General features: G+C 43.7%; 1 protein-coding gene across 1 annotated transcript in view; it reads right to left on the bottom strand.

Moving 5' to 3' along the window:
* PRMT3 (protein arginine methyltransferase 3) overlaps positions 1-13,743 on the bottom strand; it is an 881,955-nt gene that overhangs the window by 208,915 nt on the left and 659,297 nt on the right. The window contains exon 13 of the mRNA XM_085643603.1: positions 13,157-13,243. Within this exon, the coding sequence (XP_085499729.1) occupies positions 13,157-13,243 (87 nt within the window). The remainder of the gene's footprint in view (positions 1-13,156; positions 13,244-13,743) is intronic.

The raw sequence follows: 13,743 nt of genomic DNA, 5'->3' as shown, positions 1-13,743 counted from the left end.
AAGTATGCGTGTGATAAAACAATGGTTTAAATGTTATTGTTTTTGGAATTATATTTTTTTACATAAAATACATTCACTTCTTCAAACATGATTCATTCAAATAGGAGTAATATCTATTGATATTTGTGCGTATATACATAACATGGTGTTAACACTGTGTTAGTTTGATAAAGTTTTGTTGAAAGAAATCAAGCTCGTAACGTGTATCTGTTTGGCTAAGACACGCACTAGTTGTTTTCAACAACAGTACTGGAACGGAGTAAGTGAGGATGGAAGTCCAATCAGATTGACCTATATTAGGTCACGTGGATTTTGACTCGTTTCCGTTTTATACTTGAAGGTTGTCGGCAGGTCCAGGGACTAAGGACTCGGCGTTTCATGGGGCCATTTACGGAGTAACTCGTTAGTAAGTAATGTATTAATGAAGGTGTTTGGTAGGAATGGATTAATAAGACAAAGTGAAATTTTTGAGGCCTGCTATTCCGACTTGCGTTCTTTAAAACTTTATGTACGCATTTAATACGCCACTTCTCTATCGGTCGCGCTTGCCTGGCATTATTATTTTGTGCCGTTGTATAAGCAAGTAAGCGTTTGCTTGGCTCATTGTTCATTGCCGGGTGTTCAGTGTGTTTGGTTTAAATGCTTTGTGCACTTTAAGCAGTAATCGGCAATTGCCGGGTTTGTTGGTTATCGATGAGTGTTTGGCTCGAAGGTAATAGGAATGGATAAATACTGAAATCTTGGTTCTTATGCTATTGGTCTACTCAGGTACTCACACATTTAGGACTTGTATTCCATTCTGCTTTTTCAGTTTAGTCGACATTTAATATTGTCGTACATAATTAAAATGGTTTTGATATATAGGGGGTAAATGATGTATTATAATGAAGAATCAAATATTTTTCTTTTGTAGTGCTAGAAAAATGTTCACCAATCGCAGTGAATATTCGTGATTGTTCCTAACTTTTGGATTCTGAATCGTGATTTATGGACGGAATTTGGTCACAGGTAAAATATAGGAGGATAATGTTTTTACTTGCCCTTAGCTAATTTTGTAATTTGGAGGCAATCATTAGTTTGTTCATCAAAGCCGTTTGTGGAATATTCACTTCAAGCTTGGGATCTACTGTAGAAATCCCTCTTTTTTGTAATATTGGATATTTAAGAAGAACTGTTGTATAAGTGTGAGGTTATTGCCTAATTACTCTTTATTATGATAAGCTGATGCCTGGTTTTAGAAACAAACAAGGTTATTTTACTGATATGATATATGTATTATCATGTTTATATCTTTACATAGCAAATCAAGCAGTGATTGTGGAACTCCCGTGATTTGTACAAGATTGGACTAATTTCCAATTTTGGTGAGATATCCTTTTGGTTTTGTTTTCTTTTGGGTTTATAGTCTCACTTCCGTGTCTGTTCATACACTAATCACGTAATTAAACGTATAGGTGTGATTAGTTTTTTAACTGCTCAAATTCAATTTGCATTGTTTCTTTGGCAAACAATTTGTCTGACCTTTTGGCTCATACATCGGGCTATATCTGGTTTTTGTTTAAGTTTTCACATGGTGGTTTTATTCTTGATTTTTTTTTTCTCTCATTCTTTTGAATCAATTTTCTTATTTGGGTGCTCGTTGGTATTTTCCTTCCCTTTCTCTCTTTTTTCTTTTTCTGCTGTTATTTGCAGTAGAAGTCAGTTTTAATTGTCTATTAATTATAAATGACAATTAAATTCTGTATTGCTGTTTTGGTAATTTTTGTCAAATTTATGTTACATGGTATTATAAGATATGGTTCTTGATATATTCATGTTGCTTTTTACAGCCCTGAGGAAGCCCGCTGTCGGGTGAAAAGCGTTGGCTGTATTGCTGCTGCTGTCCAACTTGCGACATTAAAGAATCTATTATGTATTAATTAAAAAGAACTTGGACTCAAATATTTGATGTACCATTTTACGTATTGTAGTGTTGCCTCTCTGTGTGGTTTTTATGTGCTAGATGTGTATGGTCCTAAGGCAGTGGACCAGAGAGGTGGGCAACCTGAATCTAATACTTCACTTACACTGTGTGTATAGGAGGGGAGTGCAGCTGTTTTTCCCAAACTGTCTATTTCGATATATATACAAGCATACATACATGCATACATACATGCATACATACAATCATGAAGCAGGATACATACATGCATGCATGTATAAATAAATACATACATGCATACAAACATGTGAACATGAAGCAGCATGAAGCCACCTAGCAGCATGTGAACACTGCTACAATGCAAACATACATGCATACATACATGCGAACATCAAGCAGCATACACACACACATACATGTATACATGCATACATACATGCGAACATGAAACAGCATGAAGCCACCTAGCAGCATGTGAGCACTGCTACAAATAATCTTAGGATACAGTCTGACTACAAGGGGATATTATAAGGTGAGGAATCTACAGTTAGAAGGATTTTTCAGTAATTAACATTGTATCTATCCTCAATAACAAATCCTTCTTCAATGCCTCCACTGTACATAATACCATGTCAGGAACATCGCCATTTTCTTGGAAGTTTACATGTCTCATATACCACAAATTAACTGTGTAACACAATATGTTTATCCCCAGAATCACAAAATTAGAAACATTAATCAGCAGATTATCAAACACCCGGGCAAAAGAGAAGTAGGGTCAACTGTGAATTTTTATCTGAGCTATATAACTTCGATCTCTCTCAGCCTTATTACAATTGATATCACATGGCTCAAAAAGGCACAGACTGCAGCTATGCGCTTTGATATTGGGTTTGTTCTGGGCGACCACATCTACGAAGGTACATTGAACCGACTGACAAATTGCGGGTAACAAGGGATCCTTAACAGCATTATTGCAAGTGATCTGATGTGTGCATGGATCTGAATTAAATCTCCTTACTACCAAAATAAACCCCACTTTGTTTCTGAAACCATCATAATTAATAATAGTGAATAAGGAGGTGGCTCTGTGGAAATTCACATGGAGCTACAATACATTTTAATCTGTATTAGTAGATCACTTTTCAAGAATTGGAATGGTGACTAATATATACTCAGGTATGAGATTGCATTAATCGGTCTAGTGCGTCCCTCTGGTGTAGCCACTTCCCATAGCCACTATGGTCTCCGTGGTAGCAAAGACTGATGGATGTCGAGGGAGATAAATGGAGTAACGCGTAACAGCGTGCTCTTTGGTATACCGACTGAGTCGTTTTCCACTGTCTTTGCCCTTTCTTGGAGACAGTTTGTGCTCCTAGCTGGGAGTAATGTCTCCCGCTGCACTTAGAGGGAACAAGGGAAATGGTGACGAAATGTATAACCCCCAAATCTTATAAGAAAGGTTGGGCAATGAGTAAGATGGCTTAAAGGATGTCAGAACTACGCTGACAAAATGTTTTGCCTTGCCCAAAAAAAATAGATGAAGGAGGTTGGTGTTAATATGACTGAGGAAGAATGGCTAGAAATATTGGCATTCAACTCCTATTTGTTGAGGTGGGCAAATTTCAAACAGATGAAGTCGTACTCCTCGTGGTTGATTTACTAGACTACTATAAGACTGCATGATTGGAATGAGAATATCTCAGAAATCTGCCTTAGATATGGTGTGATGGGCAGCTGGGAGCATATGATTTGGGGATGTCAGAAGTTAAGGAGATTCTAGGATAATGTTATAATCTGCACTTGTGAGGTTCTAGGATTCCCTCTTTCTTTGGACCCCAAGTCATAGGGAGTTTTAGACACTTCGATTTAAAGACTAGAAATCTGCAAGATTAGTAGTTTACAGCAATCCTAGTCGTCCGCTCGTTGATAACTAATTATTTGATATTGGAAATCAACTGAGCCACCCAATTTCCAACTGTAGCTCAAAAAGCTACATATAGTTTATATTATAGAATATTTGTATGCTTAAAGGCTATGTTGGGGCAACATTTTTTTAAGGCATGAAAATGCTTTATTTACTTTACTGAACGCACTTTAACAAAATGAATTAAAAGACTGTCTGATAGCTGCACCTTCCTTCTGCACTTGAATTAGAATTACATAATGTACTTTATTCTCAATCAATCAATCAGGGATTTTTGAAGCGCGCTACTCACTCGTGAGGGTTTCAAGGCGCTGAGGAGTAGGGTACGAGCAGCTCCGTAGGTTATCCGAAGAGCCAGGTCTTGAGATCCTTTCTGAAATGGTGCAGTGACGGGCTTCGTCTGATGCAGAGGGGGAGTTTGTTCCAGGTCTTGGCCACAATGTAGGAGCAGGATCTGCCACTTGCTCTGGCCCTATGGATGCGGGGGACTGTGGCTAGGGGTATGTCGGCAGAGTGGAGGTTGCTCTTGGGGGCGTGGAAGGAGATTCGTTCGTTAAGGTATTGGGGTACGGTGTTATGGAGGGCTTTGTAGGCGTGTGTGAGCAGTTTGAAGGTTATTCTTTTTTCAAATGGGAGCCTGTGGAGTTGACGGAGGTATTGGGTAGTGTGGTCCTGTCGTGGGATGTCTAGGACAAATCTGGATGGAGCGTTCTGGACGGTCTGAATTTGCGGAGGAGCTTTTTGTTCATTCTAGCGTAGAGAGCGTTTCCATAGTCTACTGTGCTGGTGATGAGTGCGTCGGTAACGGTCTTCCTGGAGTTGGGGGTGGATACATTTGAAGGTCTTGCAGAGTATGCAGAGGGTGTTGAAGCATGTGGAGGACACAGCGTTGATCTGGCGGTTCATGGTGAGTGAAGAATCAAGTATGATGCTGAGGTTGCGAGCATGGTCTGTAGGGGTGGATGAGTTTCAGAGGGCAGGGACCTACCAGGTGTTGTTCCATACGGAGTAGGTGAAGCCGAGGATGAGGGCTTCTGTTTTCCCCATGTTGGGCCTCAGGCAGCTGATGATCATCCAGTTTGCAACGTCCTTCATCCCTTCTTGTAAACTGCGCCTGGTTTAGTCCGGTCCCTTTGTGAGGGAGAGGATGAGCTGATTGTCGTCGGCATATGCGACTATGTTGAGTCTATGTTTTCTGACGACAGCTGCGAGGGGGGCCATATAGACGTTGAAGAGTGTGGGGCTGAGGGAGGATACTTGGGGTACTCTGCATCTGATCTCTGTAGGTTCGGACAGGAAGGGTGGGAGTCTCATTCTTTGTGTTCTGCTTGAGAGGAAAGATCAAACACAGACTAAGGTTGTTCCCTGGATGCCGGCCTCGTGGAGTCTGGCGGCTAGTGTGCAGTGGGAGAGGGTGTTGAAGGCTGCTGAGAGGTCTAGGAGTATGAGGGCTGCTTTGTGGCCTTGGTTGTGGAGGGAGCGGATGTCATTGGCTAGGAGGGCGGTCTCAGTGCTGTGGTTGCTGCGGAATCCGGATTGAGAGGTGTTGAGGATGTTGTTGGTTTCTATGAAGTGCACGAGCTGGGTGTTGATGGCCTTCTCGATGACTGGCGACCAAGGGTAGAAGAGAGATGGGCCTGAAATGCTTGAGGTCAGTCGGGTCTGCGTAGGGCTTCTTGAGGAGGGGTTTGACTTGGCACGTTTCTAGTCATCTGGGAATGTGGCAGTCTTGAGGGAGCAGTCGATCGTTCGTCGTAGTTTGGGAGCAATGGTGGTGGCGGCCCTGTGGACGATGTGCGGTGAGCAGGGGTCAGTAGGTTCTCCGGAGTATATGCTTTTCAAAATCTTTGCGGTGTCTTCTGTGGTGAAAGGGATCCAGATGAGGAGGATCAGCTGGATGGCATCGCTGGTGGGGGGGTGTTGGGTCGGTGCTGTGGTCTTGGTCGTAGAAGTTGTCGTAGAGCGTCTTGAACTTGTGGTGGAAGAAGGAGCTGAGTTTATTGCAGAGGTCTTGGGAGGGAGGAACATCGGTAGTTTTGCTGATGGGTCTGGTGAATTCTTGTATGATGACAAAGAGTTCCTTGGAGTTGGAGAGGATTCTGTCTTGCATTAAGTTTCTCTTTGTTGATTTGATGAGTTGGTGGTGTGCCGTGGTGGGGCCCTCGAAAACGGAGCGTGCTTCTGGGGTTTCTCCACGTTTTCTCCAGTCGTCGGCAAGAGCGCTTGAATTCTTGGAGGTCGTGGTGAACCAGATGGCTTTCGTGCTGTGTCGTCTGGTGGAGTTCTGGAGGGGGGCGAGAGTGTTGGCACAGTTGGCGATCCTTTGGTGGAGGTTGTTTGCTGCTGTGTTGGCGTCTGTCGTAGTAAGGGGAGGAGTACAGGTGAAGGCAGAGGTGAAGTGTTCTTCGGTGATTGTGTTCCAGTTTCTGCGTGCGTGGTGCGGCGTGTGCTTGTGTGCGGTGGGTTTCATGAAGGAGAAATGGATGCAGTGGCAGTCCGTCCAGAGCGGTTCCGTGATGTGGCTGAAGCAAATGTTGTTTCCTCCGGCGCTGATGGGGTTGAGAGTGTGTCCTGCTGTGTGTGTACGGGAGAGGAGATAAGTTGCTACAGTCCAACGTTGGTGAGGTTCTCCAGAAAAGCGGTGGTTTTGGGATCACTGAGATTGTCTAGGTGGAAGTTCAGGTCTCCAAGCAGTATGTAATCCGTGGAAGCGAGGGCGTGGGGAACGATGTAGTCTGTGATGGTGTTGGTGAAAGGGAAGTCAGGGTCCGGGCGGTCTGTAGACGAGTGTTCCACGAAGTGCTGTTCTGGATCTGGAAGTGGATGTGTTCCGTGAGGGTCGAGGCGTCATCCGAGTTGGCGGTTGTCAGTCGGAGGGAGTTTTTTTGAGGACAATGGCGAGGCCTCTTCCTGGGCGGTTTGGGTGGTCTTTCCTCAGGATCTTGTATCCGTCTGGAATGGCGGTTGAGATGTCTGGGGCGGAGCTGGCATTGGTCCAGGTCTCTGTGAGGAAGGTGACGTCGGGCGAGTGAGTGTTGAGGAGGTTCCAGATTTCTACGGTGTATCTGTGCAGGGAGCATAAATTGAGAAGAGTGCAGCTTAGGGGCTTGTGTATGGTGGCGTCCTGTGGGTTGGGGTGTGGCTGCCGGGGTCCGGAGGTGGGTGAAGGTGACCGGCAATGTCGTCAGGACAACCGGGCGTTGAGAGTTGCTCGGCGTCAAGAGCTAGCAGTTGTTGCGTCCAGGATTGAGCGCGTGGAGAATGCTGGGGTCGTAGCGGCGGGGGGTTGGGAGAACAGGGTCCCTGGAGCTGGTCACGGTCGGGCTTGCCTTTGGCATGCCTTCGGCGCGTCCTCTGTGCGCAGCACTCATTAAGTAGGTGTCGGGTGAGCAGCTGGGAGGTGGAAACACGCTAGGGGAGGAGGGGCCACGGGGGCAGCAGCAGCAGGGAAAAAGACAACACAAAACAGGAATACGGAAAGAAAAATACATAAAAAGCCAAATAACAGGATAGACAGAAAGAGGCAAAAACAGAAAGAGGAAGAAACACACACGAAGAGCAGGCTCTTCCACTAGACCACTAGGGATGAGGCGAAGGCAGGAGTCTGCAGGTGGAGGAGGGCCTCGAACACCTTACCTGGATCACCAGAAGGTGCTGAGGGCAGTGCCTTAACGGTGGAATTGGGATGGGGGAGGAGCAGTTACCATGACCAAGAAGTAAGAGGTCTTGATCACCTTGGTGTGCAGCAGCTGCCACTAAGTAGGGGTCGGAGGGAGGGTGAGCAGCTGGGTGGCCGAAGCGGGAACACACTGGGGGAGGAAGAGTCGCGGGGGCAGCAGAGGCAGAGAAAAAGGCAACAAAAAACAGAAAGAAAAAGAAAAAAAAAGGCAAAAAAATCAAATAACAGGAAAGACAGAGAGAGGCAAAAACAGAAAGAGGAAGACACACACAGAACGGACTAGCAGAAGAGCAGGCACTAGACCACCAGGGATGAGGCACAGGCAGAAGCCTGCAGGTGGAGGAGAGCTCTGAACACCTTAACTAGATTACCAGAAGGCGCTGAGGGCAGTGCCTTAACGGTGGAGCTGCGTGAGGGGGGAGCAGTTACCCTGCCCAGTAGGCCAGAGGTCTTGCTCAATGGTGATTTGGCACCGTCTTACGATATTTCTAATTAAATATTTTAAGGTTTTGGGTATTGTCAATGTGATCACATGTTTGACACTACTAAAAGGGTAGGTGAGAGCAAGAAGTTGTAGGCCCTTTATTAAACTCACTTTAACAAGACGATTTCATAGACTTTTTGAAATGCGCAATCTCCTTTTGCCCTTTAAACCGAATTACGTGATGACGTTTATCCTCAATTGTAATTTTGCATTAATCTATGTTTTTTCTAATTAAAATGCTTTGAGGTTTTGAGTGCTGTTAATGTGAAAATATGTATAATATTAAATAGTTTTCTGTTTTTGAAATGAATTGAAATAATGTCTTGTCTGACAACTATGGAAAATAGAAATACATAAATAATAATAATTTTAAAAAAGAAGACTCGAATATAAAGCCATTGGCGGTTAGTCAATTTATTTACTCTCCATAGCAAAAGCATTTGGTCATGAAATGCTGTGCATAGCAATATGTTTTGCAATACTCCGCTCACACATAAGCAGTTTGGTAGATAACATAAATGGGATAGTTATACAGAGAGTGATGAGTGTCAACGCTAAGACGAAGACTACAAACACAAACTACAATATGTACATTAAGAGTCGTGGTTTACGTGTGGACATATCTGAAGGGACACATGAGGAGAAACACATCGGTTAAGACAGGGTTTTGAAGAGGGATTAGACCTTAGCAACCCTTCATGTCTGAGAAGTTGGACTTTAAGAGGTATCTTAAAAACGAAGCAAGAGGAGATGGAGCGCATGTCAGAAAGGATAAGATACAGTGATGTGAGCAAAATGAGTGAAACAACAAACATCACTGAGGTCGCTTAGGGAGGTTTGGGTTTGAGGAGTGAATACTGCAAGGGGCATGAGGCGTGGGTAGTGGACCAGGAATTTAGCTATGTGGTTGGGGACCTGGGCGTGTATACTTTTCAAGACTAGAACAAGGAGGTATACAGGGCCTTGTTTCTGACAGATAGCAAACCAGCTTGATGACAATGATGAGAGCCAGAGCTGTGTCTGGGGATATGACAGCGAGCTCTAGTGGTGAAACATATACCTTGAGCAGTGGGAATAAAGACTACACTGGTTCCGCTTGCAGAAAACTAGTGCACACAGCAATGTTTTGGCAGTGATGAATGGAATGTTAAGTCAGATTTTGCAGATGTTCAATAGTTGGTGCCTAGAAGCAGGAGTGCACTTGTTCTGAAGGACTCCAGGTACACGGTAGTGTTGAAAAGTGCACCAAGGTTTCCAGCCAAAGATGTAAATTGTATTCCTTTCACCTCTTTAAGAATGTTCTCTGTATAAGTAGTCTCACAGCAGTATTGTCTTTTAGTGTGCATACTATATAAGTGTATTGTTCTGTGGTGTTAATGCGAACTACACTCACTGTGTTCAAAATGGTGAAGGAATTATCAGGCTCTGAAACTCAGCCCATTGCACCCAGCCTGAATGAATGGCAATGTGAGGATCTCGTGAAATTTTTTACTAACAAAGTGGAAACAATATATTCAACCCGGAATGGTAATAAAACGGCTAACATCATTTCATCTCCGGCTACTCTCCTTCAGGAAGCCGTCACGTTCAAATATAGAGACACATGCACCACAGAACCTGCCAACAAGTTGGAAGCTTGGTTACCATTAGACATCACGGCCCTTAGACAGTACCTAGGAAGCATCAATGCAGGCTCCCCCCGTGATCTCCTCCCTATTCCAGTTCTACGGCAGCTTGAACTACCGTGTCTCAAAATAATGATGGAGCTTCTTAATTCCTCCTTAAAGGAGGCTATCGTTCCCTCTGACTGGAAGCATGCAATGGACCTTCCTTTACTAAAGAAGGCCAGCGCCGACCCTACCCTTTCCTCAAACTATCGGCCAATCTCTTTACTTTCAGCACTTTCCAAGGTTTTGGAAAAGCACATTAATGGACAGTTGTCCAATTTTGTTGAGACCCCAAAATGTTTTCATCATCACAATCTGGGTTTAGAGCTGGCTTCTCAACTAAAACCACTCTTCTCGGTGTCACTGAAACGTTACGTCATCGATTGGATGCCGGAGACACGGTGGCCTTTATTTTATTTGACTTAAGTGCGGCCTTTGACACGGTGTCTCACGCCGTATTAATAAAGGCTTTACAATCTCTAGGAATCAATGACTCAGCACTTAGATGGCTAGCTTCATTTCTTACTGACCGCACTTTTTAGGTCTTTTCTTCTGTAGCCACGTCCAGCATCCTCTCCTCTCCCTATGGGATTCCCCAGGGGTCTATCCTTAGTCCCTTTTTATTCAACATCTATGTCAGACCCCCGGCAGTGACTGCAGAGGACGCTGGGTTGTCATTATTCTCTTAAGCCGATGACACCCAGATTATTTTCTCTCTCTCTGCGGGTAAGGAGGCGGAACCATCTGTTCTCCGGTCTGGGCTGAGCAAAATTGCATCCTGGATGCAGGCCAATTTTCTTAAACTTAATGGTGAAAAAACTGAGGTCCTGATCTTGGGAAAAAACAAAGATCTCTGGGGACCTCTCCATTGGCCGGGAGAAATGGGTGCTTTACCTCACCCGTCTCTTCACGTCGGGAACCTTGGTTTTATCATTGATGTCTTACTATCTATGTGTCAACAAGCAGTGAAGGTGGCTGCAACTTGCTTCACCATCTTGAAATGGTTGAAGAAAATTGTTTGGATGTTGCCAAGCTTCACCCAGAGAACCGTATTATAGGCACTGGTAACGTCTAGACTGGACTACGGTAACAATCTCTACTTAGGAGCCAATAAAGACGTGACACGCAAGCTGCAGCTGGTGCAGAGTTCTGCTGCAAGATTGCTTTGTCAGGTTCCTAGAGCAGCCTCCATCTCGGGCTCTCTGAGAGACCTCCACTGGCTGAGAGTTGAGAGCCGGATCAAGTTTAAAGCTCTGAACTGCATGTTCAGGGTTAAGCAGGGTACGGCTCCTCAGTATTTGCAAAATCTAGTCAAACCCCATCTGCCATCACGCACTTTCGCTCCACCACCCAGACTAAATTCATGGTGCCTGGGAGTAGACTGTAAAATATGGGTGATCACCCCTTTGCTTACTTGGGCCCCGCTCTGTGGAATGCTCTTCCTCTGCCACACAAGAATGAAACCAGTTACACACACTTTCATAAGTTACTAAAAACCTGGTTGTTTAATCAGTAATTCCTTTCCTGCTCCTTCTCTGGCTTGGCGCCGGGAAACCCTTTTTGGGTAGCTGTTGCGCCCGATATAAATTTAAATAACATAACATAACTGTGTTGACTTGTATTTTATTGCAGAGTGTGGGAAGAAGTTTTTCAAGTTCAGTACTTTACACATTCCCATATGTTTATAACAATATGATGAGACACATAAAGGAGAACGGCTTAACTGGAAAATAGTAGTTGCCTATTTAGTCTGATGAAGCCATACTGCCCAATGCAGACATGGTTTTAGCCCTGAAAAGTTGGGGAAACAACTCACCAAACCCATTAGATGTGCATGAAGAAGTACAGGTGATAGATCACCAACATTAGCAAATACTGCTGGCCCAAGATCAGGTGCTTTGCTCTGTGAGCGGAGCACAAATATGAAAAGTGAGAAAGAATACTCATAATAAAAGAAAAACTAGCAACATAGGATAACAATCCAACCAGTACTGTTCTATTTCTAACACATCAATAGCGCTCGAAGACTAAAGCAATCATGGTTCCTGTATATTATGTGACATTTAAAAAACGCAAGGAAAAATTCTCAATACAACATTATGGAAACATATACCACATCCAGTGAGTTTTATGTAGACTTGTCACATAGTTTATTCGGCAATGTACTTCAGAAAAAAAGGTATAAAATTGTAATAAATATAGGTAAAGTCATGGAAACGTACTGGCGAAGCAATGCACAGTGCAGAACAATGATTTAAAAAAAAAAAAACTAGAGTTTAGAAAACAATTTTCAGTACAATTTAACTGCTATCATACGAAGGCCATAATTACAGTTCATTTAAGGAGCCATGTCATGCCTTGTCACATGCGAGTATGATGGGCTGGATGACGCGGGTTCGAAGGCAGAGGCCTGCTGATAGCAGCTCATAAAAGCATGCCCCATGACTATAAACATGTTGTTCACAGAAGCCATAGCATATAATAGAAGCAAGCATCTGTCCCTTTGCTTTAATTAACAAGCATTGATAAAGCAAACAAGTCTGGCTTTGGCAAATTTGTTAATAGTTAATTATGTTATATTTTTTTATTGCAAACATATGCAAAACAAAATCTGGCAAAAGACACACCAGCTTAGGTACATTTTTTCCAACTGAAGTGCATTCCTTCTTAGACCACTGTGCACATAACTGTGTGTAGCGAACCAATGGCTAAAGTGGACTGACCCAATGTCTGCACTGAACGCTATGGTGGGCAGAAGTAAAATGTGATTGACACCTGAACAAACCAATGGAAGGAAAGACTCGACCGACATCCTCTCTATGTAAGTATAGAAATGCATTTTTATTATGCATTTATTGGGAAACATCAGACTGCAGAAAAACATGTACAGATGTCTCAAAGACAGACATAAAAATTAGAACATGAATGAAGCTGTGAGTGAAGATTCTGTGCTTGCGCCATGATTAACCCTCTGACGGTTCATACTGAATGCGAAATCGCAATATGCAACTAGAAGTAACAGCCTCACCTATGACTTGGGCACTTTACCGCTCATGAATGTCCAGCTGTTTTTCTGTGTATGCCGGCCCTATAAAAACTCCAAACTATTCAGCAGGAAAACGCGATGGATACCTACAACTAGGCACTTCAGGAAAAAACCTTAGCTCAAGAGGAAAAACCTTCTGCATTAAGCAAAGTAATGTACTGAGAAGGTTTTCTAGATTAATTACATGAATACATGTTTAAAATATGGGCAAACACCAGTAGTATATGCCACTCAGAACTTCAACAAATCCATCTTGCGTGAGCATCCAGCATTGCTAATCTGTGAAAACAGAGGAGTTTCTTGCCCTGGGAGTGTCAGGGAGGCCTGTCTAGTGCAATTGTGCCCTCCATTCATCTCCAGCTCGGTAATGAACGCATTGGAATGCCACTCACTCTCAAGGGGGGGTGGACTGGACAGTGAAGTGTGACTCACCGTACACACAGTGCTCTCTGTGATCTGGAGGGTGAAATCAGATGAGAAATCCAGATCCGCGACAGCTGCTGGCTGGCACTCTATCCGCTGAGGAAACAAACAGCAGCGTATCAGAGGAAAATATTTATATCCCAGATAAAATTCTTTTTTACTGAGTCAATTTAAGGACTAATGAAAAAGACTGAATAGATATCAGCATTCTCGCAGCTGTATGCATTGCAACTTTAGAGACAGGGCCTCCTTGTAAATAATAAACAATGAAAAGGTCCCATATTAGCAACCTGCACTGGTGAGTACAGCGAAAAAGTCTGATCCACAGGAAATTGATCTGAACTTAAACAGAGGAGAAATGTTATCTTTCTGCAGCCATATTTGCTTCTCGATGCTCAATCAATCCCTCAGGGTTGGTAAAGCACAACTACTCACTCATGAAAGTCTCAAGGCGCTGGGACGGAGTGAAGTGGCTCCGTTGAGTACTGGGGTCACCCGAGGCTGTGCTTAGCACTCATAAATAAGTTACTTACCTTCAGTAACATTCTTTCTGAGGATACTCGGTCTACAAATGGCACCAGACTGGATCTGGAGAT

This window comes from Triturus cristatus, chromosome 3_1 (assembly GCF_964204655.1).
Source record: "Triturus cristatus chromosome 3_1, aTriCri1.1, whole genome shotgun sequence".
In the NCBI taxonomy this organism is placed as follows: Eukaryota; Metazoa; Chordata; class Amphibia; order Caudata; family Salamandridae; genus Triturus; species Triturus cristatus.
The sequence above is the reverse complement of the archived record's forward strand: the minus strand, read 5'-3'. Positions and strand labels throughout refer to the sequence as shown.